The sequence below is a fragment of the Alligator mississippiensis genome, chromosome 1 (assembly GCF_030867095.1).
Source record: "Alligator mississippiensis isolate rAllMis1 chromosome 1, rAllMis1, whole genome shotgun sequence".
Classification (NCBI taxonomy): Eukaryota; Metazoa; Chordata; order Crocodylia; family Alligatoridae; genus Alligator; species Alligator mississippiensis.
Genome location: NC_081824.1, coordinates 180,671,410 through 180,690,354, shown reverse-complemented (window position 1 = coordinate 180,690,354; position 18,945 = coordinate 180,671,410). Strand labels below are relative to the sequence as shown.

The 18,945-nt window shown below is 43.4% G+C and overlaps 1 protein-coding gene across 1 annotated transcript in view; it reads left to right on the top strand.

The window, feature by feature from the left end:
• The window catches only part of DNAH14 (dynein axonemal heavy chain 14), a 277,358-nt gene that overhangs the window by 192,711 nt on the left and 65,702 nt on the right, over positions 1-18,945 (top strand). The window contains exons 40-48 of the mRNA XM_019483009.2: positions 393-590; positions 2,408-2,569; positions 6,785-6,976; positions 8,132-8,313; positions 8,558-8,666; positions 9,024-9,149; positions 9,630-9,724; positions 10,176-10,335; positions 13,079-13,210. Of these exons, the coding sequence (XP_019338554.2) occupies positions 393-590; positions 2,408-2,569; positions 6,785-6,976; positions 8,132-8,313; positions 8,558-8,666; positions 9,024-9,149; positions 9,630-9,724; positions 10,176-10,335; positions 13,079-13,210 (1,356 nt within the window). The remainder of the gene's footprint in view (positions 1-392; positions 591-2,407; positions 2,570-6,784; positions 6,977-8,131; positions 8,314-8,557; positions 8,667-9,023; positions 9,150-9,629; positions 9,725-10,175; positions 10,336-13,078; positions 13,211-18,945) is intronic.

Genomic DNA, 18,945 nt, shown 5'->3' with positions numbered 1-18,945 from the left:
TAACTGTACCCATGACTTATTTTGTGACTTTGAAGTTGTCAATTTAGCTTTTTTTTGCCTCATTTTTTCCCAGTTATTAAATGGGGAAAATATTTAACTTTCTAAAGGGCTTTTAAATTTGTGAATTAAAAGAAATGAGAAAAAATTAGCCCAAGAATGTTTAAATTTCTGTCACACCCTACTGTACTGCAATTTATATAGTACAGTACTTTAACAGAATCAAATAAACTTGTGAGTAGAAAAAACATAAAACACTGGAACAATGTATGTGTAGTTATACAAATGTTTCATTTTATATTTAATTATTAATATATTGAATACCAAAGAGGTTCTTCAGTCATTATATGTAAATATAAATAAGGTTATATATAAAAACTGATATTTTTCTGCAGATTGGACTGGATGGAAATGGGAAAGTAACATGTGTGACTCTAGCCTGCTATTTATCAAACTGCAGTCTTTTTAGGTTGTCTATTACGCACAGTTATACTTACTCAGATTTCAGAGAGGACCTGAAAAAAGTCTATAGGCAAACAGGGCTGGAGGGACAGAGGACTGTTTTTCTTATCACTGATTCAGACATACTGAAGGTAAACAGTCTTTTATATGATATTATTGCCAAAATGAGGGCATGTTGATGGATGCATGTATGTTTAATTTAGAGTTACACCAAAGTGCATATGTACAAACAAATAGAGACCAAGATCCAGAAGTCATGCTATATAATTCTCATTCAAAGTCAATAGCAAAACCAGTAGATTTCAATAGTGAAGAACTGAGCTTGTGGCATTTACTCTATAATGATAAATCTTTTTTTTTCCTAGACTGTGTTCTTATGTCACTCTGATATGAAAAAATGAGTGCCAAGTTTAACTGAGAGTTGAAAATTAAACATTTTCAAAGAACAATCTTAAGGAAAATTAATTATCAGAATATATATACAATTTATTGATGGTTGGAAAATTTGGATATTTGACTTCTTGTTTCAACATATATTTTTGGCTGTGGGTTTTTGAATATGCCCTTGTATATCATCTTGTCTGGTTTTTTTGTACTTATATCCTTTGGTTTTTATATATGTCATATATGTCCCTAATAAACCCCAAACCAGTATTTGAACTGTCACTGTTTGGGTATCCTCAAAAGGGTTTTGAGCTATGATTTTGTTGCTTATGTGGAGTACATATCTTTTCTCTGAAAACTGGATTGGAATGTTGGCAAGAACAAACCATCATATAAGATTTCTAGTACTTTAATTTTTGATGGGGTCAGCTATAATAAGAGAATAGTCCTTTTTGTAAAACTTCCTTTTCTTTTTTTCGTTCAAAATCAAGATATGTAGCAGTATGGGAAAACTGAGACACAATATAAAAATTAACTAGTCTTTTCTACCTTAAAAAAGTGTCAGGTTTGATTAGAGTTGTAGGCAAAGATGTGGATTAATTCCTTTTTTTATTCAGACTCCTCCACCCTTTATACACATAATTCAAATACCACAAATGCAGTGGTCACCAACCAAGGATCCCAGAGCCTCTTGAGGTCAATCCTGGGCTGGGGGGTCTGAGTGCATGTGCATGTGCATGCATACCTCCCCCAGCCCAGCAGGTCAGTCGGTGGAGGAGGGAATGGGTGGGTGACCGGGGCACAATGTCCAGCCTGCAGTGGGAGCCACCACTTCTGCGCACAGCTGGGGGGGCATATGCCTCCCCAAAACGTGGGGCAGCACCGGCGGCTGCAGCTCTGAGGTAGGTAGTGGGGCTGGAACAGGGACAGGCTGTGAGTGGCTCATCCAGGGGACATGGGGAGAGGGGGCACGCAGCCTGGAAGGTCATGTGCCCCCAGATCTGCCTGCAGAGTGGGATGGGCTGTGGGCTGTTCCTGCTGGGCTGCTCCCAGCCGGGCTGTGCTGAGGCCAGGTGGCAGCAGTGGTGGCACTGTGATCAAGGCCATGGAGGGGGCCATAGCCCGCCCCCACTCCTGCTCCCAGCACTGCCGCTGCCCGTCCCAAGTGCAACATGGGCCAGGCCCAGTGGGAACATCCTGGCACAGCCTTCCCCTCCCACCGCTCCTTCCCCCCCCCCCCCAAGGACATGGGGCCTGGGGGACTGGTGGACCTGGGGTAGGGTGGGCTGCAGCTGCGGGCTAGAAGTCTGTGCCGGGCTGTTCCCATCAGACTGGCAGGTGGCTGCAGCACTGGGAGTGGGGGGGCTACAGCCCCCCTCCATGGCCTCGCTCCCAGTGCTGCCACTTCTGCCTGGCCTGAGCACAGCCCAGCCAGGAACAGTGCAGCACTGCCCAGCCCACAGCCGTAAAGGTTGGAGACCACTACCATAAAGTATTATGTTGTTAATTTTACAATCAAACAACAAGCTATGGAGGGATTACTAATTGCTGTCCTTCCTCTTAGGAATGTTTTTTAGAAGATTTGAGCTATATTCTGAATTCTGGAGAAGTACCTGACTTATTTGACAAAGAAGAGGTAGAAGATATTGTTGTGAAGCTTACAGCTGTTGCCGAAAAGGCTAACTACACTAATAGCAGAGAAGCTATTCTTTCTTTTTTTCTGCAGGTATTTTGTTAATTACATTAATATCAGAGGATTTTGAAACTTTTTTTAATCAAAATGTTAGAGTGCCACATGCTGCTCAGGCTGAAGACATGTTTTGCCATTGACATCAGTTAAATAGAAAGAGGTCCCAAGCCTACATATTTCAAGAGTCTACTTAGGCCAGTAGTACTCAACCTCCAGCACAAAGAACAGAAGTGACTGACAGAGCCATGTTATCTATCCTGTGAGGTTCTCTGTGGGTCCAGAAATTTGGTGACAGGGGTGCATTGGCAGCATTAATTACTGCTCCTCTGCTGCCAAATTTATGGACCTGTGGGAAGCCCCAAAGACATGGCCTTGCGTGCTAGTTCACACCAGCGTGCAGGATCACTCCATAAGCAGATTTGGTGCTCTGGGTTGGGCCAGCATATAGGATCATACCCATAAACTAACCCTGCACAGGATCAAGTGCACACACAAACCCTGCACACAGGATCTGACCCACAGACCATCCCCACATCACTCATTTGGCCCATGGGACCATACAGATTGAGCACCACTAGGACAATTAAGTCAGTTTTGGAAGCAGAACTTGGGCCAGATCCTATTCCTATTAGAAGTCTAATTAAGATCTGATTTCTTTCTTTCTGAATCTAAACAAAACCATAACCCCTGTAGCATGCCTTCATTTTATAGGACAGCTACCCTAAGGTGATAACAAGGGACAGAAATTACCCATTAACTGGAATAAGTGGTTGGAAACCAGTTCAAATCTGTAACACAACAGAAGTTTAGTACACATAAACTGCTTTCAAAATGGCCAAAATTGGTTTAAGATAAACCTGCATGGATGTAATATCAGACTTAACTGATTTAGGTTAAATCAGTTTATTGAACTTCTGTCCCAGATCTCCTCAAGATTCAGATCAACTCACAGTGCCCCAGCATCCCAGGATGATTTGCACCTCCCCCACAAACCCTCACCCCTCACAGAGTGGGTGGGCTAGACTTGGCCCAAGCTGTCTGCTCCAGTAGAGCAGGGAGGCATGCTCTAGAGCCCCCTAGCTTCTAGCTTGGACCACTGCAGGCATGTGGTAGGGGTGTGCAAAATGGGCCCTATTTGATTTGGATTTGTCCCAAATCAGGGACAGCGATTCAATTCATTGATTCGGATCACTGTCCCCTATTCAATTCGGCCAAATCCGAATCTGTAGACTTGATGCTGATTCAGAGAATCAGCGATTTGGCCATAGACACAGCTTTAAATGTTTTTTCTACATACCTCAAAGTACCAGGTGTGGCTCATGAACACTGCAATGCTGGGACGGATGGAGAATCCCACAGGAGCATGGGGGAGGCTTTGCATGCTCAGCAGCGAACTCAGAAGTCTGCTGGAGAGCAAACTGGGTGGGGAGTCCCCACACCTCCCTGGCTTGGTGATCGGCCATAGGGAGACTCTAGGTGCCCCCCCCCAGACCCAGGAGGCACCAGTCACCAAGCCAGGGAGTCACAGGGGGCCTCTCTGCATGCTCCCCAGCGGACCCAGAAGTGGACCAGATCAAGGCCCCTGTGGAGAGGGAGGGAGTGGGGCAAGGGCAAGTGCTGCCCAGCCAGGGTGAAGCAGGACACCAGATGGAGCCGTAAGTGGCTCATCGGGAGGGCACAGCGAGGGGCAGCAGCTCCCACCACAGTGCGCATCCCCGGGGGAGGCATGTGCCTCCCAGATCTGAGCATGAGTCATGGGTGGGCTGCCTCTGTGCACTCAGGGGAGGATGCAGCGCCAGGGTTTTCCCGGCATGGGGGGCTGGGCCAGGGCTGCACTTGGGATGGGCAGTGGTGACGCTGGAAGGGGGACTATAAGGGGCGCAGCCCCAGCCCAGCCCCACCCCATGCCAGGAAATGCCCAATGCCACCCCCAGCCTGCAGTGGCAGCCTGTCTTTGCTCTGCACACATTTCCTGAGGGCACACAGCCCTCCTGCCTCCCCCAGGGGTGCACACAGTGGTGGGAGCCACCCCTCCAATGAACTGCTCGTGGCTCCTGCCCCAGCTACACTCCCTCCCTTAATCTGCACCCCCTATGCCCCTTTCCTCTCCCCGCACCTTCCCCCCAACAGAATTACTAGCTGGACACTGCTCTCCAAGTTGCCGGACTGGCTGCATGCATGCTGTAGCTTCACACATGCATGTGGCATTTATTGGCGACATGGTAAGCCACATCAGCCAAAAAAGCCAATTGCCAATACTGTCAATTTTCCTTTTATCAGTGCCGATAAGATATGGACCTATGTATCGATGCACCTCTAATAATTACTTTGCACATGTAGCTGTATGATTAACCAGTTAATTGTGTAATATATGTAATGTAGCAGGGGCCTTATACCACCTAATAGGCAGAATAGAATCTGGCCCTTAGGCTCGAAGTCATTTAGGCTTTTTTTTTTAAGTTATTACATATTTATGTTTCTGTTTATAAAAATGTTAAATAGTGGTATTTTTTAATTTTGCCTGTGGTTTTCCATTTATCTATGAAGGCTGATTATTAAACTATTCCATTTGCTGAAAGTGTTTTTTCTGGGGGGTTGTGGGGGAGGGGGTTAGGCAGGCAAGAGGAAAGAGGTCCCCTGAGCAAAATAAGCATAAAAAATTAGACGCAGTATGCCAACCAGTTTCCACCACAGTGGCACATCTACACAAGACATTTTACTGTGCATTAGACTAATCTAATGTGCAGTAAAGCATCACCATCTACACATGCACTGTACTTACTCTGCAGTCAATTAGGCTAATGTGTTGTTCGCTAGCACCAGGAAATACAGGCACTAAATTAATGGTGAATTAGCTGCCACGCAGTAGTGTAGATGCTGACTGGAAGCAATTTGGTCAGGACCCAATCACCATGTGGCTGGGAGAGCTGTCTTGGCAGCTTAGACTGCTGCATCCCAGCAGCATGGAGATCAGAAGGTCCCAATCCTCACATGGCCAGGAGAGCCATCCCTGCTCAGAGGAGCCACTGTCTGCCAGCCATATGGAGATGAATGTGTAACTGCTCCACCCAAGCAGGGGGCAGAACATGCTCCCTTAACAATCCCCATAACTTGCAGCAAGGAGATGCAGACTGACCCTGAGCAGCCAATCAGGGCAGCCCAGTATACAGTTGCTGTCTGTCTCCAGGCAGACCAAGGGAGCCTGTAGACCATGCTGAGATGTGTGCTCTCTGCTGTTCAGGGGCCCAGCATTCCAATGTCTGTTGAGATTGAATCATAGAAAATTAGGGTTGGAAGGGACCTCAGGAGGTCATCTAGTCCAATCCCCTGCTCAAAGCAGGACCATCCCTAACTGGATCATCCCAGCCAGGACTTTGTCTAGCCAGGTCTTAAAAGCCTCCAAGGTGGAGATTCCACAACCTCTCTGGGTAACCTGTTCCAGTGCTTTCCTACCCTCCTCGTGAGAGCCTTTTTCCTTATATCTAACCTAAACTTCCCTTCCTGAAACTTGAGGCCATTGCTCATTGTTCTGTCATCTACCACCACTGGGAACAGTCTAGTTCCATCCTCTTTGGAACCACCCTTCAGGTAGTTAAAGGCTGCTATTAAATCCCTTCTCAATCTTCTCTTCTCCATATTAAACAAGCCCCATTCCCTCAGCCTATCCTCAGAAGTTATGTGCCCTAGCTCCCTAATCATTTTTGCTGCTCTCCCCTGGACTCCCTCCAATTTGTCCACATCCTTTCCATAGTGAGGGGCCCAAAACTGGACACAGTACTCCAGATGTGGCCTCCCCAGACTGCTGAATAGAGGGGATGAATCATTTACTTTGAAATGCTGGCAATGCTCCTACTAATGCACCCCAGTATGCTGCTAGCCTTCTTCACAACTAGAGCACACTGTTGGCTCATATTCAGCTTATTGTCCACTGTAACCCCCAGGTCTTTTTTGGCAGAGCTGCTGCTTAGGCAGTCAGTCCCCAGCCAGTCATCTCTCCAGGTACAAACCAGGAAGAATTCTCAGATCATTTGAATATGTGTATACAGCCATAGTCTTAAATTCACAGCTTCACAAATTATTATCAAAAATCATAGGTTGTTGATCATTTGGGTACAGTACTGTTAGCATGGAAGGAAGTCGTAAATTTAACATACATTTTTTTTAAAAAGTTAAAAAAATAAACTGGTTTGAGGGGGGAAATGTTAATCTTTGTAATGGTAATTTCCTCCCAAAATTATAACTTTATTTCAGAGAGTTCATAGCAACCTTCATATTGTTTTGACATCAAGTCCTGCAGGGCATAATTTCCGTCAGCATTGCCGGACATATCCTGCCATTATTAATTGTTGTACAGTTGATTGGTATGAGAACTGGCCTGAAGAAGCTCTCCTGCATGTTGCAAAAAACTACTTAAGTCAAAAGAATATTTTTGATGAAAATGAGGTAATGTCCATAAAATTTATTTTTCTTCTTTAACCATATGTAACAAGACCAGTCTTAGAGGGTGTTTATGGGGCCCCCTGGCAGCTGTATTGATCCTGTCTCTTCCATTCTGGTCTTTCTCTGGGTACCAGCCTGTCCTCACTTGCCACACCTTTGTTGTTACTGTTAACTCTGGGAGGATGCCTCCAGAGAAACAGAATATGGCCATGGGTGCCCTGCTCCACTTTGCTCAGCCCACCAGGCCCCCTCGCCCTCTGCCCAGTGGGCTTCTGGCAGTCCGTTCTCAAAAATCTTGGGCCTCTGGGCTCTGTCATCTCTCACTTCATTCACTGGGGTCTCCTTCTCCCTTAAACAAAGTCTCAACAGCACCACATCTTAGGACACCCTTTGTGGCCTGCAACCTCCCCTACAACCATACCCATGCTTCACAGGTTAAACAGCTATGCAGATCAACAAGAAACAATTTCACTTAGCTTCAGTGTGAGCTCTGCTCCGTGAAGAGCAGTAAAGACTTAAATGATAATGCAAGTGTGGGCCTGTTTCTTGCATTGGTTACATGAGTACATATGAGTACAGTTGGCTCCCCAGAAGTTAACAGGGCTGTGCTGGTATAAAACCTATACAAATGAGAAAAAGATCAGGTTTATAGGATGTAAGTTGGTAATAGCATTGGTAAAATATCATCTCATCCTTAAATGAGCCATAAGAGTGATTAGGAAAATGTTGCTATTCTTACTGTATAGTAGATTTTTAGCCAGTGCTTAATTATCTAATACACTGGTTCACATTTTATCTTCAGATATATTGGTTTAATCCTACTGATTTCATTTTTACCAAGTGAGGACAGGATTATACCTTCTGTACTGTTTAACGTCCTTGTCAGTAACACAGGATTTTGTTTGAAAAAATAGAGAAAAAAATAATTGATATTAAGTGGAAATTACTAAAAAAATACAATTATTTTCTATGAATTATAAATTCATAGCAAACATTTTAAATACTTTCTATTAATTTTCCCGTAACACCATTCAGTGTATTCCATCTGAATTTAAGAAAGTTGTATAAAACAGGAGATAAACAAAAATATATACTATACTTCAGAAATATAAATATTTTTATTTACTTTTTCTCTTTTTTAATCATTGCATTTTCCAGACCTTAACAAACAGGGTTACTGACATGTGTGTTGAAGTCCACAAAAATATATCAACAATAGTTGAGAAATATTTGAAGGAAACTAAGAGGCATTACTATGTCACTCCCAGTAGCTATTTGCAGTTCATAAACACCTTTTCCAGAATATTACAGATCACAAAAAAGAAAATTCTGATTAACAGGTAAGAAATTATTAGCATTTCCTCACTGTGTACTTTTATAATGTAAAGTTGCATTGAAGTATCCCTTTCAGATCAGCAAAATGTCAAAATCAAGCAAAATAGACCATGTTGTTAAAGATAAACTCCTAACTTGTGCCTATGGAATGTGAAATGAACCTGGGCTACTATTTCAAACAAGTTAAATGAAAGACTTCACTTGAGAAGTGCAGATTGGTATTTCATTTTACTTTTTTTTATGTTTTAGGGATTGTTTTCAAAATGGTCTAACCAAGCTTCTGGAAGCAACATCATTAGTTGCAGAAATGCAGGAAGAGTTGTTTGTTCTTGGCCCTCAAATAGAGCAAAAATCAAAGGTACATCTGAATTTATACTTGTTTTCTCCCACGGACTTTCAAAATCTTTAGTCATTCCCACTGCACCTCACCTCAGAATTCAAAACCTAAATCATACATGTTCTATCACCTCATCTTTTGAGCCTGTCCGTAAATTAGGAAATTATCGTGTACTTCCTTGTCCTATGCTTTCATAGTTGACAGAAATTTAGATGAACTGAAGACAAGATATACTCTTGATTGGTTGACAAGAAACAGAAAAATAATTCTGGAATCTGTAGAATCTTAGATTAGTCATTTAGTCAATTTACTAAGTGTACTTAAGATTCTATGGCCAAAATATTTTGCTAAGGAAAAGTTTTTTTTCTCTCCTGTTAGGAAACAGAAGAACTTGTGGAAAAACTTCGTAGAGACTCAGTAGTAGTGGAACAGGTTCGAATGCTTGTCAAACAGGATGAAGAAATCATGGCTGAAGAAACAAACGTTGTGGAACAATATGCTAAGGTAGAAAACCTGTTTGATGACTTTCAGATTTTAATTTAAATGGGTCCATTCTTATGAGGCACAAAGAACTCTCAAGTCTCATTGACTTCAGTGGAAATTGAGATTATTGAGAACCTTGCAAAATCTAGTTCTTTTTAAAGCAAAGATAAATGGTTGCAAAAATATATACCAATGTTCATATGCCCCCAGCATATGAATGAATTATATTAGGATTCTTTACAAGTTAAAAATTAGAATTAGGAAAAAAGCACAAAAGGTCTCTGTCTTGTTTCTTTTACTCATGATTCTGATTAGAAAACACTTGTGCCTGAATGGCACCTTATTATTTCAAACAATGTCTTTCTGTGTGGCTTTCTGACAAAACAAGAGTTTTCCTTCTGATAGTTATTGTGCACTAGAAGTGATTTCTGTACCGTACATACTGCCAAAAGAGAGTGCCAATTTTAACCTTTTAATGGTTTTTTAATGTTTACAATATAGCAAGCTACAGAGGAGCTAAATGCTGTAATGCCAACTTTAGAAAAGGCTCTTACTGCTTTAGATGCACTGGACAAAGCCCACATTGCAGAACTCAGGTAGGTCTGTTTTATTTTAAAGCCTTGTCACTTTATTTTAGAGCTTTGTTCCAAGCAATAGTAATCCAGCATTCTAGAATAATAATGCTGGCAGATTTCACAAGTACATCTACCTAGCTGAGCTCCTGCCTTAGAACAGTTACATAAATAAAGGTAGAGGAGGGGACCTATAATTTACACAAATTGCAGGGATATGTTTCACAAACTGGCAGTACTACTTCTGCTGGAGCTGCAAGATCTATACTGGAAGAGGTGGAACTAAGTTTTATTGGGTAAGAAATTATCCCAGGGTCAAATTCAATTTGTTCTCAGTGAACAAGCAGTAAAATGCTGGAGAAGTGTGGAACTAAAGATTAGCCCAATAGGAAACAACCACAGTTTGTGATCTGTATGAAATGTTAAACTCGACAACAGTTCTTGTTAACCTCTCAAATGCTTCTCTCTCTTACAGAGTGTATACTCACCCTCCTCCTCTTGTACTAACTGTTATGAATGCAGTCTGTATTCTTCTGCAGAAGAAACCTACTTGGGCAACAGCAAAACACCTTCTTGCAGATCCAGGATTCCTCAAAACATTGGTTACTTTGGATAAAGATAATCTACCAGAAAAGGTGAAGCAAAGCAGTAATGTTTAACATTTTGTCTTAACTCCTTCTGTGAGAACACTTTAAATGGTGTTGATTTGCCTTAGTTAAGGATAAATTTTGCATCAGAACTTGGACCTAGATGTCCTATGCCCTGTGCTACAACCCACTTGCACCACTCTGAGAAGACAAAAAAGCTACAGAGCAGGCAGAAATTACTCCTGCAGAATCCCAGTGTCATGAATAAAGTTCCACAGTAGAAGACAGTCCAGGGAAGGCCAGGAGAATGAGGAAACAGAGACTACAAACTGATGTTGCATTTGTCCCAGGTGTAAGTATTTGTCCAATTTTATCTCTGGACAAAGTTCAATTGTTCAGGTGTCCATACCCTTCGTCCCAAGATAAATCTTTAAAAAGTTCATGGTATAAGAAGTACTGACAGTTTATCCCAGGACATTGCTAAGTGTGTCTGAACAGTTATCCCAGGATTGCAACATCGAGTCAATGGCAGAAAAGTAGGAATGCATTCAGCTACCCACTAAACCCTGATTAGAGGGGTGATATGTGTACATGCCAATCCCAAGGGCATTTCTGGTTCACAACATACAGGCACATCTTGTCCGGAGACAAATACAGCATCTGTTCCTGGCCAGAAAGATGTAAGTATACTACGTATTAGAATATCAGTCCATAAAGGACTGTTACAAGCTGTTACAGTTTAGAACAGCCCTAGGACTACCCTAAAAGGAGATGAAGGTTGAGGTCTGATTTAAAAATGTGAAAGGTTGACTTAAAGTCATTTTGTCTGCTCCCACTCTTCCAGTTCTCTGCTTATTACAGAAGTAGAGGAATAGAGAATCTGTCCTATTGTGTTAATATATAGATTTGGATATGAATAATGCCCTTAGCAAAAAAAAAGGAGAACATTAAGATCTATGAAAGCTTTGCAGTTCACAGGTACACATGGCAGCAGGAAGCAAAACCCACAACATAACTTAAAAAGAAGACAGATTACTTAGTGCTGCCTGCTTCCTAAGCCTGTACAAGAAACATAAGTCCCTAGCGGACTTACCATCTGCACCCCTTTGGCTAATGCACAGAACTTCAAATACTAAATACAGCTGTGAGGGAAGATGTCAGAAAAACTCAGAAACCATCTTCTCCTAATCCAAAAGAGAGCATCTTAAACTGGACATACTTACTTTACTAAACTAAGAGATATAAACCAGGAAATAAACTTTGTTACTATTCAGAAGTCCCAAAACTTCTACCACAGGGATGAAAAAAATTGGAACCAGTATCACAAGAGCCATCTTACAGACAGCATACTAACACTAAATGGGAGAATCAAGATAGTGCCACCCAGAACAACATCATTAATCTATCACAGTGCCTCCCCCCGCCTTCTGAAATATCTGCTTTCTCCAAAGGCCTGAAGTTCTGCTCTGTTAAACAATCTGCTAATATATAGTGAATTGGGAGAATTCTTCCATTGACTTCACCTAAAAGAATACTTACACCAGGACAAAATCACATCTGAACCACCACCACCGCAACAGACCAAATCAACAAAAAAAAAATTGGACTGGACACTTCCCAGTGGACAAAACCACACATTGGACCACTACAATGACTATCTTAGGAAGAAGATCAAAGATGAAATTCTTAACAAATACCAGCACAATCTACACAGGGCCATTTTTCAGTTCTCTCCAAACCATTGTGAACAGTCTTTATTGGTGACAAGAACAGGAGAATCCAAAGAGCTGCCCTCCCCCTATGCAAATTGGTATGTCCTCAGAAGATGTAAGAAGCTTCAAAGAACTCATGAGAAGAGTGACAAGCCCATTAAAGATTAACCCAGAATATGTATCCAAACAGTCATATTCCCTGGTTTACATACTGCACTCAGTGGACCCAACAAGGATAGGTTATTAACAAAGCTGTAATGGACTCGGCCAAAGCAATTTGGCTAATCCCTGCATCCTGTCATCTCATTGCTCAGCAACCAGACACAAAATAGAGTGGCATTTAGAAATACCTATCTTTACTCTCATCCTCCCTGGTTGTCACAATTGTGAAAGAAGGCCAGACCCAAGAATGGGCAGACCCAAGAGGCTGAACCAGTTTGACAAGAGAACCTAGTCATCAGCTAGCCTACCGTTTTAAATAGCCACCTCCCAGACTTATAGCCCACTATAAATTGTGGGTCTATGAAAAGCTAACGGACTTGACAGACTCTGTTACTCAGAACAGAAGACCTGATATCCTTAATTTCAGAAGGGCAACTAGCAACCAAGACACACCTACAGGCTGCTTTTGACACCCAACATCTCTGTTGTGTCCATAGCATTGGCAGTAGTCATGTACCTGTCATTATGGCTGCATTGATCAATTTTCTGCAAGAACATACAAACTATACTAGACCTATCATTTGGCGACATGAAGCGCTTTCATCCCAGAACTGACAAGACACTTCATACACTAAAAAATTCAAGGCCCGAAGTGTGGCTAGCTATTTCAGCACCCTACCACATGGAGCTGAAAGGGAATACCTCCCTCCCCCCACCCACACCATTGCTTGTGTCCAGTTGGGTTTGTTTTTTTTAAGCCTTCCTCAGGGGCATTGAGTGTTGGCTGCAGCCAAGGCTGGGGATTATGCCTGGGTTGTGCCAGTGGTCCTGCTGGGACTTAAAGTGTACCTCATAGATTCCCTGGGGCATATGAAAATTCAAAATTATTGATAATCTTAAAATTGTTTTCTTCTTAGGTATTTCTGCAGTTGAAAAGCTACATAAAATCACCTGATTTTAGTCCATCAAAACTTGGATTTGTGTCCATTGCCTGTTGCTCTATGTGTCAATGGATTTTAGCTTTAGATCACTACCATGAAGTTCAAAAGGTATCTAATTTTATAATTGTTTCTGTATTTCTAAAGACCTATTTAATATTTCAGACAAAATATAAGTTCTTATAAGAATATAGTTGGTAAAAGATGATGTTCTAAACTTACAAAATGAATCTTGATTTAAAAAGAGATTTCAACCAAAACTGAATGAATATATGTCTGAGTTAGTAGGGATCATCATACAAAACTGGAACACACTTCTTACAGTAATTAGTTTCTAGATAAATGCATAATCATAGTAAAACTTACAGACCAAATTCTGTTCTCAATTATGGGCATCTAATCCAACTGAAGTCAGTAGCTTCATAACAGAAACAGTAAAAATTAGTTTGTAGAACTCAGTCTGAGTATATATTCCTCAGCTCAATTTCTCAAACCTCAGCTAAATTTCATAGAGGATATGAAATGAAAACAGAAATACTAAGGATAGGTTTTGTCCTGAATTGTTCTGATTTCCTTGTTACGTGAGGTCATAGAGACTAGGCATGGCTGAAAAGCCAAATAAAATGTTTACCAGGCTATAGGCCTGTGCGAAGCGGCTAGTATTCACTTCAGATTTGGCTGATTCGGGGGGCAGTGATTTGATTCGATGATTCGAATCACTGTCCCGAATCAATTCAGCCAAATCTGATTTATAGATTCAGCTCCTGCCAAATCCCCTAATCACACAGGCCCACCCCCCTCTCCCAGCCTCGGCAATGGCTGCCCTGCCCATCCCAGCTCCCAGCACTTTGGAAAAAAAAGCCCACACTCACTGGGTGCTGTCCACAGGGTGGCAATCCCCACTGCCCCACACTGCCCTACATTGTGTGGGGGGCTCTGCATGATCCCCCCAACCCGCATCCACTACCCCAGCCTTCCCCATGGCCACCCTGCCCACCCCAGCTCTGGCCCTTTAAGGAAAAAAAAACCCCAAAACCCTGGACTCATTGGTTCCTGCCTGGCAGGGGATGATCCCCCACTGCCCTGTGCTGCATGGGGGGCTCTGTATGAGCCCTCCAAAGCCCTGAGGCTGCTGCAGGACCTGATGAGTCTGGGGGGGTTGTGTTTTTTTTTCTTAAAGGGCCAAAGCTGTGGAGGGCAGGGCAGCCATGGGAAGGCTGGGGGAGCAGGAGAATGTTTCAGGGCTCATGACAGAGCCCTCTATGCGGTGTGGGGCAGTGGAGGGCAGTGGGGATCATCCCCTGCCCAGCAGCACCTTGTGAGTGGGGCTTTTTTTTTAAAGGGCTGGGGGAGGGGGGGGGGCTGGGGGAGCTGGCAGGGGATGTGGCCTGGCAGGGGTCCCCCATGGTTCCCCTCCCCGCTCCTCCAGTCCGTCCTCCCCCACCTCCTACTTACCAGCTGTGAGTCCAGCTCCAGTTCCCTGCTGCAGCGGTCAGGGACTGCCCAAATCGGTGAATCTCTCAAAATCTTTTTGAAATTGATTCGGAGAGCTTTTAATCAATTTGGACCTTTTAATTGGTCCCCTGATTCAATTCGGATTTGGAGATTCGGCCACCGAATCAGGCCAAATCTCTTCCGAATCAAATCAGCACCAGAAGCTTTGCACAGCCCTACCAGGCTGGTACTTACTATTGCTCATCATATATAAAACTTTCTACATCTATGACTTTCCTTGGTGTCCTTCCTAAAATCTTTTCAGGCTTGTATTGATCATAGGATTCTAAGAAAGTAGTGCTGGAAGGGACCTCACAAGGTTGTCTAGTCTAGTCCCCTGCTCAAGGCAGGATCATCCCTGACTAGGCCATCCCAGCTAATTTTCCATCCAACCTTGAAATCTTCCATGGATGGAGATTCCACAACTTTTCTAGGCAGCTTGTTTCAATGCTTGACCACCCTCATAATCAGAAAGTTCCTCCTAATCTCCCCTCTCTCTCACACAAATCTCCCATCCAATCTTCAAAGTCTGCAATCTGTCAGTGTTCAACAGGGGACAGAAAGAGGTGTGAGAAATGACTGGTTTGCAACAAATGTGACCTGTGAGTAACCTCAGTTTTCTACAGACAGCATGAAAAAGTAGGGAGAGGGAGATTGAGAAGCTCAGTATCATCAACAGATGTATGCAGTCTATACTCCCTCCCCCACCTCCTTGCCTCAGAGTGCTAGCCGGGGGCCAGGGTCTGGCAAAACTCCCCCCCCCCCCCCTGCTTTGAGCGGCAAGCAGGGGAAAAGCCTGGCAAGGACTGCTTCCCCCTCCCCCTCCAGGCACACCGTGGCTGGGGACTGTGCAGGCCAGGGTAGGGATTTAAACCACTCCCTAATCCTAGCATCCTGGCAGGCCCTAGCTACACACCCCTCAATTTAGCACTGTGGAAGGGAAGGGAGGGCTCACTCTAGCACTCCTCCCCCCCCGCCCCCCGACTTCTAGCCTGAGCCACTGTAGGCATGTGTCTGCATTTCCTGATTCGAAAGTAAATGTCTATCCACTTGCAAATCAGTTTAATCTCTGCAGGTTAGACTAACCTGTAAAGATTGAATCAATTCAGTTTTGGGCTTTTTGAATGTCTGTCCCTAACCCATAGGTTCAGAGTTCTTGCTTAGTCCCACACAGGGTTGAACAGTGTGGTCAGAAGAGCTAGTGCAGCTCTTAGCCCAAGGTTTCCCTTGCCTCACCACTGCAGGAGCACTGCTCTCTGTGGCTCCTTACCACTTCAAGGGAGTGCTGTTCCTTGTCACTGCCCACTGCTGCTGGGGAGGGCTGCTCCTCTTTGGGTCATAAAGACAACCCAGCTCTCTTAGATGCAGATTCAGCTCTTTCAGGATCTAGCTAATACAGACTTCTACCTGACCTGGTAGCACCCTGAGTTCAGCTCTTTAGGACCCAGTGGGTAACAGACTGGACTGGACCCACTAAAGAGATTTATACCTCACCATTCCTTTCTGGTTGGATGGTGAAATGCAATATCATTCCCCTAGGGTTTATTTTTTTGTTTTTTATTTCATGTTTTGGGACAAATCAGCCAAATCAGTTCCGAATTCTATGAACTGAACAGGGCTCAGTCATTCAAGTCTGTGTGGCATTACCACCAGCCTTCCAGACTTTTCAGATTTTTTTTATAATATATTTCGTGGTCCAAGTCAAATTAGTCAAATCAGTTCCAAATCATATTGATTAAGCAGAACTCAATCGTTCCAAAAATTATATTAATTGAACAGACAGAACTCAATCATTCGAAACACCATGTATGGCACTGCAACCGGTGAATATCTTCCATCCCAGACCTATCACCTTGGGACTTCAGATACTCCCAAATCCATTGGCAGGTATAACCTACATGCAGGCCCAAGCCTGGAATTCTGGCATTCAGATTCTTCCTACACTTGATCTTATCCCACAAGAGGCTGAGAAACAGCCCACGTTTTTCAGATGCTCCCAAATCCAGGCATCAAGACCTCCAATCTAGAGCCTTTCCTCCTCCCCTTGTGATTCCTGAGCTTGTGGGGGGGACAGAATCACTTTACCTTAGAGTACCATAGAAGTCATAGTGAGAATTGATCCCTCAGCTTCATTATTCTACTTTCTCTTACAGTATCAACACCCTTAGGAACTTAATAGTTTTAGAAGGCAGGGCCAATGCACCCAAACCTAACTTCCTTGAACTCGTATATTCAAAAGGTTAAAAGCAGTTAAAACATGTTATCACAGTGAAAACAAGCACAAAAGAGTTTTTCATTCCCTCACCCATGCATACCAATAAGGGATATGGAGATAAGAGACTCAGTCCCTCTGTAACAGGGATGGGCAAAGTCCAGCCTGTGGACCGGAATCAGTTGGCCGTGGACTCCACTTCCCAGCCACCCCTGCCTGCATGGCAAAGAGCTGGGGCAGAGCCACGATCCCCTGCTTATGTGTCCTTGCCTGGAGTGTGCAGGCTACAGACTGTGGCTCTGCCCTGGCTCTGGAGCAAGATGGCCCCATTGCAAGTTCCCAGTGGCTGCGGAGCAACCCCCTGCGCTGCTCTGCTGTGCCCGCTGCCAGTGCAGCTGGTCTCCATGGCAACCCCAGCCTGAGTTTTCCCACACAGGTGCAGCTGGGGTCACCATGGAGACTGGCCCAAGCCATGTGGGCAAGGGCTTCTGGGAAATGGAGTCTGGCTGCTGGCTGAATCGGCCATTTTGCCCACCCCTGCTCTATAGCAACCTTGCATACCAATGGCAGTATGCAAATAAGCCCCACAGGGAGGTTGTCATACTGATACTATTACATATATTCACCTTAAAGTGCTTTTAACTAGTCTGTATTTTGTGATTTTGTTACTGAGAATGTCATGGGAGCCTGTCCAAAGCTTTGCTAAAGTCAAGGTATATCACATCCATTGCTCTCCCCCCATCCACAGAGCCTGTCACCTTAACATAGAAGAAAATCAAGTTGGTCAAGTATGACTTTCTCTTGGTGAACCCATGTTGGCTGTTCTTGATTTCCTTGTTCTCTTCTAGGTGCTTAATAATAGATTTTTTGATGACCTGCTCCATGAACTTTCCAGGTATCAAGTCAGGCTGATTTGGTCTGCAATTCCTTGGATCCTCCTTCTTCCCTTTCTTAAAGAGGAGCAGGGAGATACCATGATCAACAGGCTTTCCCCAGGTGAGGCCTGTCCCTTGCACGCCGGGCAGGCTGACCACTGTGAGTTTCCCAAATGCAGGAAACTCAACTGCACAATTTTGTGGTAATGGGGGACCGCGTTTGCGCTTTTCCCCTTGGCTTGCTCCTTCAGCCTTTTGGCAAGGAGCAAGCATGACTAGGGGGCATCCAAACTCCAGTGCCTTTTGGCTTGAGGCCTGCACATAGGATACCTGCCATGGATTTGGGGAGTATCTGAAGTGCTGGACAGATGTTTCTGGGAGGGATGAGATTGCCCAGTGGTAAAGCCACACAAACTAGAATGATTTTGCTCAGCTCAGTTGATTTGGAATTTGGTCTTAAGACAAAACAAAAATCTTAAAGATGGGCACTATATTTTCCCTTGTCTAATCATGTGGGACCTCACCTGACATCCGCAAGTCCTCAAAGGGGATATCTAATGATTCTGAAATTACCTCAGACAATTCCTTCAGTACCTTAGAATGCATCCCATCTAGCCCTGCTGACTTGAAACTATCTAGCTTCTCTAAGTAATCCATAATGAGAGTCTCAGCACTGAAATCTGAAACTTAAGAGCCAGGAATACCCATTTTATGTCCTTCTGAAGTTCTCACTGAATTGGGATTCAGACACATATGGTAAAACCATGCTGTTTCTATACTGTGGATAAAGAGTCTAACTTTTCTCCTTTCCTTACTTAGGACCATCCTATGATCAATCTGACAATTCACAACAAGTAAATTCACTTTTAAAAATAGATTTCTTTAAAAATTGGAACATAGAAAATAGATACTAAATAGGTTTTATGGAAAGAAGAAATAGGAATTTAACATTGTATAATTATAAGGGCTAGATTCAGATCCTAAGTACCTGTAGGCAGGTAAATGAACTTATTTTCAGAGCAGTTATAACATATATCTATTCATTCCTATATGCAGAAACTTTACTTCTGAAGAAGTATATGAGCAGTCTGCCAGAAGTGCCAGGTATTTGATGTGTTGCAACATCAGAAGTCTTTTTATTATTTTTTTTCATCTAAAGAAAATCAAAACAAGAACATGTCAAAGAGCAGACCTGCAGAATTATATTCCTGAGCTACACAGTCTCAAAGTAACACTAGAATATTTCTCTTTGCAGTTATAGCTGC